The sequence below is a fragment of the Onychomys torridus genome, chromosome 6 (assembly GCF_903995425.1).
Source record: "Onychomys torridus chromosome 6, mOncTor1.1, whole genome shotgun sequence".
In the NCBI taxonomy this organism is placed as follows: Eukaryota; Metazoa; Chordata; class Mammalia; order Rodentia; family Cricetidae; genus Onychomys; species Onychomys torridus.
Genome location: NC_050448.1, coordinates 7,503,908 through 7,517,257, shown reverse-complemented (window position 1 = coordinate 7,517,257; position 13,350 = coordinate 7,503,908). Strand labels below are relative to the sequence as shown.

At 47.1% G+C, this 13,350-nt stretch overlaps 1 protein-coding gene across 2 annotated transcripts in view; it reads left to right on the top strand.

The window, feature by feature from the left end:
- The window catches only part of Fndc3b (fibronectin type III domain containing 3B), a 302,204-nt gene that overhangs the window by 260,968 nt on the left and 27,886 nt on the right, over window positions 1-13,350 (top strand). For both annotated transcript variants that reach the window (XM_036190746.1, XM_036190745.1), the window contains exons 19-22: window positions 713-885; window positions 2,328-2,441; window positions 2,648-2,797; window positions 6,887-7,167. In XM_036190746.1, the coding sequence (XP_036046639.1) occupies window positions 713-885; window positions 2,328-2,441; window positions 2,648-2,797; window positions 6,887-7,167 (718 nt within the window). The remainder of the gene's footprint in view (window positions 1-712; window positions 886-2,327; window positions 2,442-2,647; window positions 2,798-6,886; window positions 7,168-13,350) is intronic.

Below are 13,350 nucleotides of genomic sequence, written 5' to 3'. Positions count from 1 at the left end.
CATAGCGTTGCCTTGCACTGTTCTACTATGCACATTGCAAGTGTAAATGTGTAGAACATTAGCAGACATTTGGGTCACCACTTACGTCTAGAGTGTAATCAAATAATAGGCAGTTTGGGGTCCTGTAGACTTAGCATGACATCTGACATTGAAGAGATGTTTTTCCTTCCCTCCTTCCTTTCCTTTTCTCTGTTGAAGTGTGAAGGTTTGCCAAGTGCTCCTGTTACTCCTGGATTCTTTTTAATGTAATGGAACATTTAAATGAATTTGCTTTGGATAGTTTGGATCATTCAAGAGCTCTTGCATTGTTTTGCTTGGAAGGCTCCTCTTGTCATAGAAACTCAAAGGACACACCACCTACAAACTTTGAAAAATAATGACAGAAAATCAATTGTAACTCAGTCAACTGGAAATCCAGAAAATTCAGGCTGAAGAGATGGTTCAGTGGTTGAGAGAACACTTGCTGCTATTGCAGAGGACCCAGGTTCAGTTCCCAGCACTGGTGTAGTGTCTCCCAACACCTGAGCTCCAGTCTCAGAGGTCTCACTGCTCTCTTCTGGCCTCTATACGCAGTACACACTCATACATGCGCGCGCGCGCACACACACACACACACACACACACACACACACACACACACACACACGGGAAATAAAGTTAAAAAAGGACTCCCAGACAATGGCCAAAGATGAAAAACTGTTTACATCCCCAGATGTCCCCGCATCTGAACGCGGCTGCGAGGTCTCTGAGTACAGCGTGGAGATGACGGAGCCTGAAGACGTCGCTTCCGAGGTGTACCACGGGCCTGAGCTGGAGTGCACGGTGGGCAACCTGCTCCCTGGAACTGTGTATCGCTTCAGAGTGCGGGCTCTGAACGATGGAGGGGTGAGTGCGAGGTGACCCCACCTGGAGCACAAGTGCCTCTGCAGCCCCCTGAAGTTCCTCAGGAGTGCGTGCCCCACGCTGACAGTCGCTACGCTGTATATAAGACCCTGTTTGAGAAGCCAGCATGCTGTCACAGTCTCCTGTTGGTCCAGCACTACAGAGTTTCTGTTTCTCCCAATATTTCCATGAGGATTGTGTGTGTGCGCGTGCATTTGTGTGTGGGTGTCTGTGTGTGTATTTGCGCATGTGTGCGCATGCATGTGTGCTTTTGGTAATTCATGAAGGAGTTTCCCATTCTCTCAGCAACCTCATCAGTTGTAGGAATTAGTCCTAGTAAAAGTTCTCTAGGGTAACTGGGGAGACTGAGTCAGGAGAGCATTCGCACACACTGAGTCAGAACCCGAAACCACCATTTTCAAAAGCTAGGATGAGGGAGCACACTTGTAATCTCTGCACTGGGACGTGAGAAATAAGGGGATTCCTGGGGCTTGCTGGCCAGACAGTCTACCCGACCTAGAGGTCCAGCCCTGTCTCAGAAAACCAGGTAGAAGCAGAGGTTGTCTCCTGTCCTCCACATATACACACATGTACATGTACTGTACACACGTGAATGTACACACACCCCAGAAACATATTGTCGATGCCTCAAGTTGCTTAGTTCTAGACAAGTAGGGTGGGACCTGAGGAGGGGCAGCTTACTGGTTTTTATTTGATACCCTGCAAACTCTACAAGTCTCCGCCTCCTGCCCTTTTGTTCATCTGGTATTGGGGGGCGCTTAGAGTGGGGGTCAGAAGTTGAGAGGATATGTCTCTTTATTAAACCCACAGAGGTATTGTTCTTTTTTTTTCTGCAAGTGGTGGAGTGATGTGGATTTTAAGAGACATATGGGGGAGTAGGTGGCCCACAAAGAGTGTCAGAGATGAGCAGAAATGTGAAAGAATAAGGTGATGATGCCAAAGGCTCCCAAAGCCTCAGTGGTACATACAGATGAGTTCCATGAAAATTGTTGCACTTCACTAATTGATGAAATTTATTTAAAAAGGAAAAAAAGGCCAGTTGACAATATGTGTTGATCGCTGACAATATAAAGAAAAGGCATGTCATGTGAGGTCCAAGGACATTCTGAAAATATGTTATGGCAGTGTTGCTTTTCAAAATGGAAAATACAAGTAACCAGCTGAGCGTGGTAGGCATACCTATAAATCCCAGCATTCAGGAGACTGAGGCAGGAGCATCATGGGTTCAAGGCTAACCTAGGCTACATGGCAAGATCTTGTCTGAAAAAAGGAGAGGGATGCCAGCAGCCAGGACAAATAACATTTGGTAGAATTTTTATTCAGTTGTATTATGATACTGTTGGCCTTTTTTATTATAAGGTTTTATATCTACACACATGCAGAGACCATCCTCTCCTGCAAACATATGTGTTCTTCTCTTTCAGTATGGACCCTACTCTGATGTGTCAGAAATCACCACGGCCGCAGGGCCCCCAGGACAGTGCAGAGCTCCCTGTCTATCCTTCACGCCTGACGGATGTGTGTTGGTGGGTTGGGAGGTGAGTCAGGTATATTGTTTCCATGACTTCTGCCTTCACCCCCAAACTCTAAGTTGACGGTTGGTTGCACCATTTCCAGTTGTGGAAGTGGTCAGAGGTGAGAGGAAGCTGAGAGTCACCCTCTCCTCCTTTATGTGCATTGAACAATTCTGGAGCGTGTTACCTCCTCTCAGTGAAATGACTGACTCCAAACATGTGCCCTGCAGAGTCCCGAAAGCCCTGGAGCTGACATCTCGGAGTACAGGTTGGAATGGGGTGAAGATGAAGAATCCTTAGAAGTCATTTACCATGGTCCAGACACCTGCTTTGAGATACAAGATCTGTTGCCTGCTGCACAGTATTGCTGCAGACTACAGGTAGGTGACTACTCAGAGACAGGGATTCCCTGACAGGTATTTCAGAAACCCAACCAAAGACTGTAGGGGAGGGCTCACAAGGAAAAAGAATCCTATGTGCACTGGGAGGTGATGCCCTTGGAACAGTACTTACCACACAGACAAGGAGGCGTGAGTTCATACTCCCCACAGGCACATAACAGCTAGGTGCTGTAGTACTTGTCTGTAACCCCAGTGTTGGGGGTGGGTAGACAAGATACAGGTGAGTTCAGAGACTTTGTTGGGCAACCACTAGCCAAACTAGTGAGCTCCACTTTCAGTGAAAGACTGTCTCAGAAAATAAGATGGAAAACAGAGGAAAAGACACCTGATGTTGACCTGTACTCTACACAAACAACACACACACACACACACACACACACACACAGAGTGGGCACATCCGCACATATACACAGCTCCATACACACATACCGGGTGCTTGCTTTGGTGGTTTACAGTTGATTTCACTTTCCTAGGAGGTTATAACCTGTAAGAGCAAAACCAGGTTCTTCTCTGCCCTTCTCAGCAGCATTGTCTTCCACACTGGAGTCAGCACACTGGACAAGTGACCCATACCCAAGGGGAGGCTCTCCCAGTTCCTCAAGAAAGATGCATTTGAATTCCACTTGTGTGGGAAAATGACTTGGAACTGGCACACAGACAGGAAATTCATAGACCAGCTGTTAACTGAACTATGCACACAAAACAAATACTTCAGTCATTTTAGCTAGTCTCCTGCCTTAGTTTCTTTCCTGTTGCCGATGGAGGGAGAAGGCGTTTAATCTGGCCCACGGTTTCAGGTGCAGTGAGTGCAGCAGGACAGGAAGTGGAGGTGGCAGGGCCTTGAAGCAGCAGGTCATAGTCACATCCAATCAGAAAGCAGAGTGGTGATGGTCATGCTGATACTCAGTTCCTTTCTCTGTGTACACAGTCTCGGGTAGCACCAGAAGATAGCACCACACAGGCCTTCCCACCTCGCTTGTTAACATAAAGCAGCCCTCACAGACATGCCGAGGCCATTTCCCAGGGGAGGTGGCCTGTCCCGTTGACCACCATAGGAAGACCAGACGCAAGGCTGCTCACCTCCAAGCTCAAGAAGAGTCAGGTGGAACCAAGGGTCCTAGCCGGCCACTAGGAGTGTCGATTGTCACAGAGTCCCAGATCAGGAGAAGGTTCAACAGCTGCGAGCACACTTAGGTTTCAATAGATAAAGAAAGATGGCCCTGCAGCAAATGGCGTGGTAGACATATACTTACCATCCCTGGCCTTGTTATAGAAGATAATCCTTTTGTAAGTTAATTTTCCAGATCAACCAGGGCTTTTCCCTTGACTTTGGAAGCCTGCCTCATCTTAAACATTTCTCATTAAACACCTTCCGTGGCAGTGCCCTTCATTCCTGTGTGAATGGACCACCCATCACGTCATTAGCCCTTTGTCAATTAATCCATGCCATAGCACATCATCTGGTCTTTGTGTCAGTGAGGCTGACGCACAGGAAGAGGGTAAACTGAGTACCGTGTGGGAACAGGGCCAGGTCCTAATACAGAGCTGTTTGCTGTCCCCTCAGAGCTCCCCGCCCGCCCTGTGCTTCTTGAGCTTAGCTGTCTTATTGATGTGTCCTCCTATTTTCCTGCAGGATACATGTTGTCACTCAGAATTGGCTTCCTCAAACTGTTTTTAAGAGTGATCAAAATAGAACCTGCCTAGTAGCCATTCTCTGTGTTAGCAGCCGGGGGTAGACAATGTTTTTAAATGTCTGTGCTTGTCATGAAGTGAACAGACCCCTTTGAAAGGAGTCTCGGCACTTCTCACACCACCGTTGCTGGGCTGAAGAAGTACCACTCATCTCTTCTGTCATTACTTAGTTCTTGGATTCTGTGGACCACATACAAATTGAAAATTTCAGCGACTTGACATTACTATGTGATCAAGCCAAAAAATCATTTTTCATAACTACTTTTTTTCTTAAAAGTAGTTTAAGACATTTTTTTGTTTTGCTCAGGAATTTTCATCTTGTTCCTTAGGGATATTTTAATTGAGTGTCTTGGTTAGTGGTAGAACCATCCTTGCTAGGCCTTGAATTCAATCTGCAACTGTCCCCGAACATGAACACACACAAAAGAATTACCAAAATCAATACTCACAAGAGGTATTTGTGCTTCATGGCTCTAGTATTGCTTAGTAAAAGATGCTTTTAAGTTTCCCTTGAAGATTTAGAATCAGAAGAGTGTGACCAAGAAAGAGTTTCCTGTGCAGCGGAGCCTGCAAAGTGAAGTAGGGCAATGGACAGAGTCCTGGATGGAAGAGAGCATTGTTGGGGAACGTGGTGAGGTTCAAATTAGGCCTTGTGTGGTTAGTAGTTCAGTACCAAAGATAGTTTCTAGATTTTTTTTTTTTATTTTTGTTTTATATGCATGGGTGTTTGCCTGAATGCTTATCTGTGTATCACATGTGTGCAATGCTCACATAGGCCCAAAGAGGTTCTGTAGTTACAGATGGTTGTGAGCTATCATATGGGTCCTGGGAATTGAACCCAGGTCCTCTGGAAGTGCAGCCAGTGCACTTAACCGCTAAGCGGTCTCTCTGGCCCCAGGTGCCTGTTTTGATCATTAGTTCATGGTGTGTGGAACGTAGTTATTAGAGGAGGCATGGAAAGAGCTGTGCAGAAGTTAGTTTTCCTATAGCTCTCCTGTGAGTCCAAAGCTAGCTCAGAATAAAGAGTTTAGAGCACATTGGGAACTGCTACTCTGTGGTTTGCGCAGCTGGAAGTTAAGATGCCTACTGTTGGCCTGTGTGACTTCGCCACCACTTCACCGTACGGTCTGGACAGTCATTCAGGGCTTGGCATTGCCACCTGTGTGGTCACTGAGGCTATCAATCGATGGACTCAAAGTCTGAGCCCAGCTCCAACTCTGAAAGCCACCTTGCTTCCCTTCTGCTACGTGGTAATGCAAAGCCTATGCAGAAAGGACCCCTGGCTTCCACCGTGTCTTAATTCTTCAAGTCTGTGATAAATTTATGTCTAGATAAACTCTGTGGTTCTGTTCGAGTGTTGTCAGAGATGTTACATTGAACCAGGCACACAAATAAATGAGCTCTGTCTAGATAGGTGGGATGATGAAGTGGGCAGAGAAGGTCTGAGATGAACAGTGTCTGGGAGAAAGGCCTCTGGACAGAGGAAACCACAAGGGCACGGGTCCCAAGGTAGATGTCCATGAAAGTGTCAGCAAATGAGGAAGTCTGATTGCTAACGGGCACTTCGAGGTGTGGTAGGCGCATCAGGCAGGGTCTCTGTGTGTGTCTGTAGGAAAGGGGCTTCCATCTTTATTCTGAAGAAGATAGAGGCTAGTGAAGGCTTCACACTAAAAGTCCTGGGGGGAGAACAGTGGCTAAAAGCACTTGTTCTTCCAGAGAACCCAAGTTCAATTCCCACCACCCATGTCAGGTTGCTCACAGCCACCTATAACTGCAGCTCCAAGACATCCAGCTCCCTTCTCTGGCCACATTAGTCACCTGTATGTGTGACATATACTCAGACACATACACATGAATAAAAATAAAATGGAAAAACAAAGTAGGTCCTGACTTGTGTTATATCATGTCCTTCCAATCAGTGTGGGTCCAGACTTCTGGGGTAGGGTCAGTGCAGTAACAGGGAGGGTTATCACATTAACTGAGAGAAGGTGCTGGGCTAGGGAGACTTCAGATAGTCTGATGGGCAGGACACGAGTGATTGGGAAACAGGTGTTCCCATGAACTCTGGATGGAAGAGAGCATTGATGGGGAGGATGGCAGGGAATACGGTGAGATTGTAAAGGAGGAAATGGGGTGGGACTGAGGAACCTCCTGGATGTTCACATGCCACCCTAGACATCAGGACAGAGGTGGAGAACAGTTAAGGATGACCCCTGACCTCCTCATGCAAATGAGTGTACTCAGATACAGACACACACACACACACACACACACACACACACACACACACACACACAAAATTAACATTTGCTATATGGAGGTGTTGGCATGTGCTGATGGTGTCATGTGACTTGGCTGCACTCTTCTGTTTTCCAGGCCTTTAATCCAGCAGGGGCAGGACCGTATAGTGAGCTTGTCCATTGCCAGACACCTGCCTCTGCCCCCGACCCTGTGTCCACGCTGTGTGTCCTGGAGGACGAGCCCCTCAGTGCCCACCTGGACTCGCCCTCCGTGTGCCTTGTACTGAACTGGGAAGAGCCGTGCAATAATGGATCTGAAATTGTCGCTTACAATATCGATCTCGGAGACACTAGCATTACTGTGGGCAACACTACCACACACATAATAAAGGACCTCCTTCCAGAAACTACATACCGGTGAGTGCGAAACACTTGTGTAAAAACCTGGCCCACAGTGTCAGTTCCAGGGCTGAAAATCCTTCCAGAGACTACATACTGGTAAGTGTAAAAAAATGGTGTGAACAACTAGCCCATGGTGTCATTTCAGGACTGAAAATCTTTCCAACATTCCAGCCCTTCCTCTTCACCATATTTGAAATATACTAAATGAAATATTTAGTACTAAATGAAATATAGCTTAAAGCTCATAGTGCTTTAATATGATAAAGTGGTAAATTCCCATAATTCCTAGCTTCTGAGGGAGAATTTCACCTTATACATGAAATCACTTTCCCCTTGGTTTTCCATCTTCCCTCATGTATTTTCTCTGTGATCTGACTGCATACTCCATCCACAACCACATTGCTGATAACCTTCAAGCCAGGCACCCCCATTCTGCTGGCTCCCCAGAGCAGACACAGGGGTCCCAGAGCACACGTGATAGAGTTCATTTGGAATTCCACAATGGGACAGAGAAAAGTGACATCACATACCATGTGTAACATCAGCTAACATGGGTAATCCCTTCTCCCTCTGAGTTCCTCCTGCTGAGGGGAGAGACTTCCACTTGCCCACTGACTCTCCTGCCTGGCCCTTCAGACTTTAAAAACACTTCGCACTCCCTCCAAGTCAACCTAAGTCAGGCAAAGCCTCAAGTGCAGTCAGCAGGACATCTCACTGGGAGAGATCCAGAAAGCAAGTCTTGATAATCAAGTGTGGCCCATTGAGGCCCCTGCTCTCAGACTCTGGAGTGGCAGGTGGGAGGATGCCAGCTTAGGCCAGGTCTCCTCTGTGTCCCATTCCCCTGTAAGAAGAGGAAAACAGGATGATTTCCCAGGCAGGTATCTGGTAAGGACTAAATAAGTAAATAATTCCAATGCTCACAATTGAGCCAGGAGTAGCACAGTTGGTGTTCAACCATCTGGTCACGTCAAAATCCTCTTCCAACAAAACTCCTGCTTCCTGGGGGCTGGGACGGTGGAAGGCAAGCAGCCAGCTGCTTATTTTCTGCGCTGCTTTCGTATTCTCTAGTCTGAGTTTGTGAACACATGTAGACACACTTGTATGTATATACGTGCATGTATGTGCATGTGTACATATCGTGTGTGTGTACACATGCATGTGCATATGTGTGCATGCTTATAGAAACCAGAGGGATCTTTGAAGTTATTCTTCCTTGGGTAGTCCCACCTTGGTTTGTTTGGTTTGGGATGGTTTGTTTTTTGTTTGTTGTTTTGGTTTTAGTTTGGTTTGGTTTGGTTTAGTTTGAGACGATGTAGTCCTGGCTGGCCTGGAACTCAATATGCAGACCTGCTGGCCTTGAATTCAGACATCTGCCTGCCTCTGCCTCCCAAGTGCTGGCTCCTCCCCACAGCTGGGGCTGGCTGCTTGCTCAGGCGGCTGGTCTGTAGTTGTCAAGTTCTCTCCGGTCCCACCCAGCCCCACAGTCTCCCAGCTGCTTATAAAATAGTCATTCAGAGGCTTGATATTAATTACCAATTGCATGGCCTATGGACAGCTTCTTGCTAGCTACCTCTATCATCTTAAAGTACTGCTGCCATGTTGCTCCTTGGCTGGCGTTTCCCCAGACTCCTCCTTTCTCTTTACTGTCTCTCTCCTTGGATTTCTTGCCTGCCTCTAAGCTGCCTTGCCATAGGTCAAAGCAGCTTATTTATTAACCAATGGGAGCAGCACATATTCACAGCGTACAGAAAGAAATCCCCCAGCACTGGCCAGTGAGTCCAAGTCCATGCCCCTCGCCACCTCCCCATTGCTGGGATTACAAGACACAGCCATCACTTGGCTTTTTTTTTACATAAGTTCTGAGACTCGAACTCAGTTCCTGATGCTGTAGGACAAGCCATGTGCTCGACTCTCCTTGTTGTCCCAGAAGCTGAAGAAGAAGGCAGCTCAGCAGCTGTAAGGTCCAGATGCTCCATCCTGGCATTCCCTAGCATCCAGTCCTCATTTTCCAAATACCTCTTTTCTGAGTAATTCAAAAACTTGTTTTGCTTTTCAGAACAGCAACAGCATTTTCCTTGTTTGTTTGATACATGCTCACTGCTGAGCGCCCTCTTGGCCAGTGTGCCTGGCAGGTTTAGAGAGCACTTGAAGATCTCAAGGACACTTAAGAAACAGCTTTGAAGAATAGGTTGTCCACAATGAAAGGAGCATGGAGCATTGCACACACGGAAGTCCGTGATTCACTATAGTAACACTAATGGAAGTAGGTGTCACTAGTGAGGTCTGGGCTGTGGCTCTCACAGAGTCCTTGCTTAGATGTATGCATCCATGGGTTCCATGCTTAACCCTTAGACACACGCAAAAGTAGGACCTCAGGTCAGAAGTGAACAAAGGGAACTATGGCTGGTGAGATGCTCAGCTGGCAGGGTGCTTGCCACTGGAGTACATCTGGGTACTGTTTATAGAAGTCTAGGCAACACATAGCTATCAGATTCTACGTTTCATAAACAGTTATAGCAATTATAGTGAGCCCTGGCAATGGCTGTTTCAAAACAAATCTAAGGGCTTAATTGTGGCCTGGTCAACTTTCCCTCATCTTTTCCTGTCCCATAAGTTGGTTAAAATACAGGCAAGATGATCACCATGTGTGCGGTTTAGATAAAGAACTTATGTCTTTATTTTTTATTAGTATTTTTATATGTGTCTTGCCTACATGTACGTCTGCACAATGTACATGCAATGCCCACCAATCCACTGAAGTTTTAGATAGTTTTAACCCTCCATGTAGGTACTGAGACTAGAACCTGGGTCCTCTGGAAGAGCAGCCTGTGCTCTTAACCACCAAACCATCTCTCTTAGCCGCCTTTGTTTATTTATGAGCATAGGGGTTGCATGTCATTCTCTCTAGACTGTGCATCTGTAGTGACCCCCTGGGACAGAGAGTGGAGTTCCAGCAGACCCACCTCCTGCTGGCTGTGAGCACTGCCCAGTAAGGGCTTGCTGGCACATCCTGTATTGGAAATTGGACTGGAATTAAAATTATTACATTTACGTTTAGAACTGTATCTGAAGTTAAATTTGTGCTTTGGATTGAAGAGAAAAAATGGAAAACAGATTTCCTTTGCACATGTCCTGCCAAGTAGAGTCACAGACAATAAGCAGAGAGAGACTTGGGGTCAGCTGGTGACACCCATCTTGTCCTGGACATGAGCAGTTCCATGACAGGGCAGTGGTCCAGCTTTGGCTCACCAGGCAGTCCAGCTCGCCCCTTGAACTTTATCAAGACTTCCTTAGATCTAAAGCCACTTTTCAAGCAGTGCTTCTCAGGAGTGCTGTCCAGGGTTAGCAGCACTAGTGGGGCTCCTGGAGAAGGTGCAGAGGATCAGGTCTCACCCCAGGCCTGGGAAGCAAGTGAGGTAACCCAGGCTCAGAAAAGTAAATACAGGAGCTCCTGCTCAGGAGTGGGTCTTATCTTCTACAGCTTATATGGGAGTGAGTGGGTAGACGCCAGCACACTGGAAGGGGGAGGGACTACCCGTGTGAGAGTGAGTGGGTAGACGCCCGCACACTGGCAAGGGGAGGGACTACCCGTGTGGGAGGGACTAGAACACATAACAAAAGTGAAAGGGAAGATGCTGGGGGTACAAAAGTTTGGGCGCAGGAAGATGGGCAAGCGAAAGCAAGTGCATATAAAATGTCCTAGGGAAACATGCTACTTTGCATGCAGAGAAAGGATAAGCTTGCATGGCAGCGCATGCCTTTCATCCCAGCACTCTAGAGTTGGAGACAAATGGATCTCTCTGAGTTGGAGGCCAGCCTGGTCTACATAGCAAGTTCCAGGCCAGCCAGGGCTACATCATGAGTCTCTGCCCAAATAAATCAATAGTGAAATAAAAGTGTTGCTGAAGAAACAGCTCAGCAGTTATCAGTATATACTGTTGTTGCAGAGGACCCAAGTTCAGCTCCAGTACCCACATCAGGTGGCTCACAACCATCTGTCCTATGTAATTCAGCTTCAGTGTACCCAGTGCCCTCTTCTGGACTCTGTAGGCACCCACAGACATGTGGCATACACATAAGTTAACAAATAAATTACAACAGTAAAAGAATTTTAAATAAAATTTAGGGCCAGCAATATGGCTAAGTGGGTAAAGGTGCCTGCTGCCAAGGCTGCGGACCTGAGCTTAACCCTAGAACCGACATAAGGGAAGAAAGGAACCGACTCTGTGGATGGTTCTCTGACTTATGCTTTGACATATTTGCAAACACACACACACACACACACACACAAATTGATTAGGTAAAAAATTATAAGGAAGAGAGAAAAATACACCTTGGATATGAAGCTTGGCCCTGGATGGAATAATATCACTTGTAGGCTGCAGAGTAAGTGGCATTATTGCCATTTTAGCAAGTACACCAAGGTGCACAGATCCTGGCAGCAGGAAGTAGAGGCAGATTTGAAACTAGAATCCAAACTCCTTTCTTCCATGTATGGACACTTTCCTGTTGTCCAACTCTTTATGCCAAACACAACTTCAGGACTCATGACTGGTTGTCAGTAGGTCATAGATAAAACTTGGTGGCAGTTATGAATGAGAGTAATATCCTATAAAAATCAGTCTAGGGGTAGGACCTGGACTGTGGTTTAATCAGCTTCCATGAGAAGCATGTTTAAGTGTGAAAACCTCTGCCCTGAAGGGTCAGTGCACATGCAGGTTGAGAGGATAGATGTCTGAGTCCCACTTCTGTGAACCGTGGCCTAGTGGGCCACATCAGGAGCCTCATAATGGCAGCCACCTTTGTGCCACCGCCCTGGTCAGCCCACTCTTGCCTAGCATGACCTCCATGCCTCCTTCATTATCGTCTGACAGTCTGTCTCCTGGTGGCCTCTCTGCACAGCAGTGGTCTGTCTTGCCTTGGTGGTGTTTGGGGTGACGCGGGGGACGGCAGCTGCCTCTCTCCATCCTGAACTGGCAGTGAGGTCACCTAAGATCACAACCTCATTATATGTCTGACTCACACTGAGCTGCTGAACAACGAAAAATTAAAATAGGCTTGTTTGTTGCGCTCACTTATGCCCATTTTGCTAAGTAGCAGAGGGAGAAAATAGTGATTATTGAGTTCTTACTATGTAACGAGCACCGTGCTCACTGCTGGAAGTGAATCATAAAGCCCTTCCCTGTAACGAGATGGGGTGGTGTTTGTGGGAAGAGCCACGTTCTGAGTCATGGGCTGTGGCCGCAGTCCCTCGCCCGCGTCTTCCACCTGGGGAAGTAGCTGCAGCCCTTCATGCCTCTGCCGCCTCATCTGTGAAATGGGGCTGAAGCTGCAGCCACCTGGCAGTGTTGCCCGTGTTAGACGAGGACATATGCATACGATAGACCCCTGGCTGTTCGTGGGTTAGGTCAGAAAGAAACGAGCCAGGAATCAGGCAGTTGCCATGTTCTAGGTCGGTTTGTGTGGAGGGGCTGGTGGAGTTGCTGCTGTCACTGAGGCATCAGAGGGGCGGGGCCCAGGCTGGCCCAGCTTCCATTCAAGAGAGACCTTTCCAAACAGCTGTTCCCTGAGTCCCTTTTTCCTCACAAAAAGGAATGTTCTGTGTTTCCTCTGTCGTCGTTTCAGAAGATTCTCTCCAGCCACAGTTGTCTTCTCTTAGTTAGAAGGTAGGCAGTAGGGCATAGCAAGCAAGCTTCTGGGAAGCCTAGCCTTGCTTCTAGGGTCTGTGCCATCCCCCACTCCCCACCATCCCCCCACCCCCTGGCTTCCCGGCCCTGACCACAGTCACCTATCCCACATGCACATCATCTTGAGGCCGGGTGACTGATCCGTTATGGACAGTCGCCTTCTCCCTGAAGGACAGTTTGTTTTGAACACCATTCTTTTAATATAGTTTCTACTGGAAGTTTGACCGTGTGAGTCTAAAGTACACTGTGGAAGGCTGTATGACCTTCTGAAGCACGGAAATATTTGGCATCTAGAAGAAAGAGACTATAATAATGGCTTTCCAATCCAGCCTAAAAGGCATGCTTCTTAATTTGACTTGATCAGTACTATTAGCATACTGATGAATATTATAGACTTGTGGAAAGTTAAAATGTTTCACAGTAATCTGGCCAAGATACTGTTAGGACAGGATTACATCACTTTCCTAATTTGGAAGCAATATTCTGCCTCTCTTGTATTTCATTTTAATTA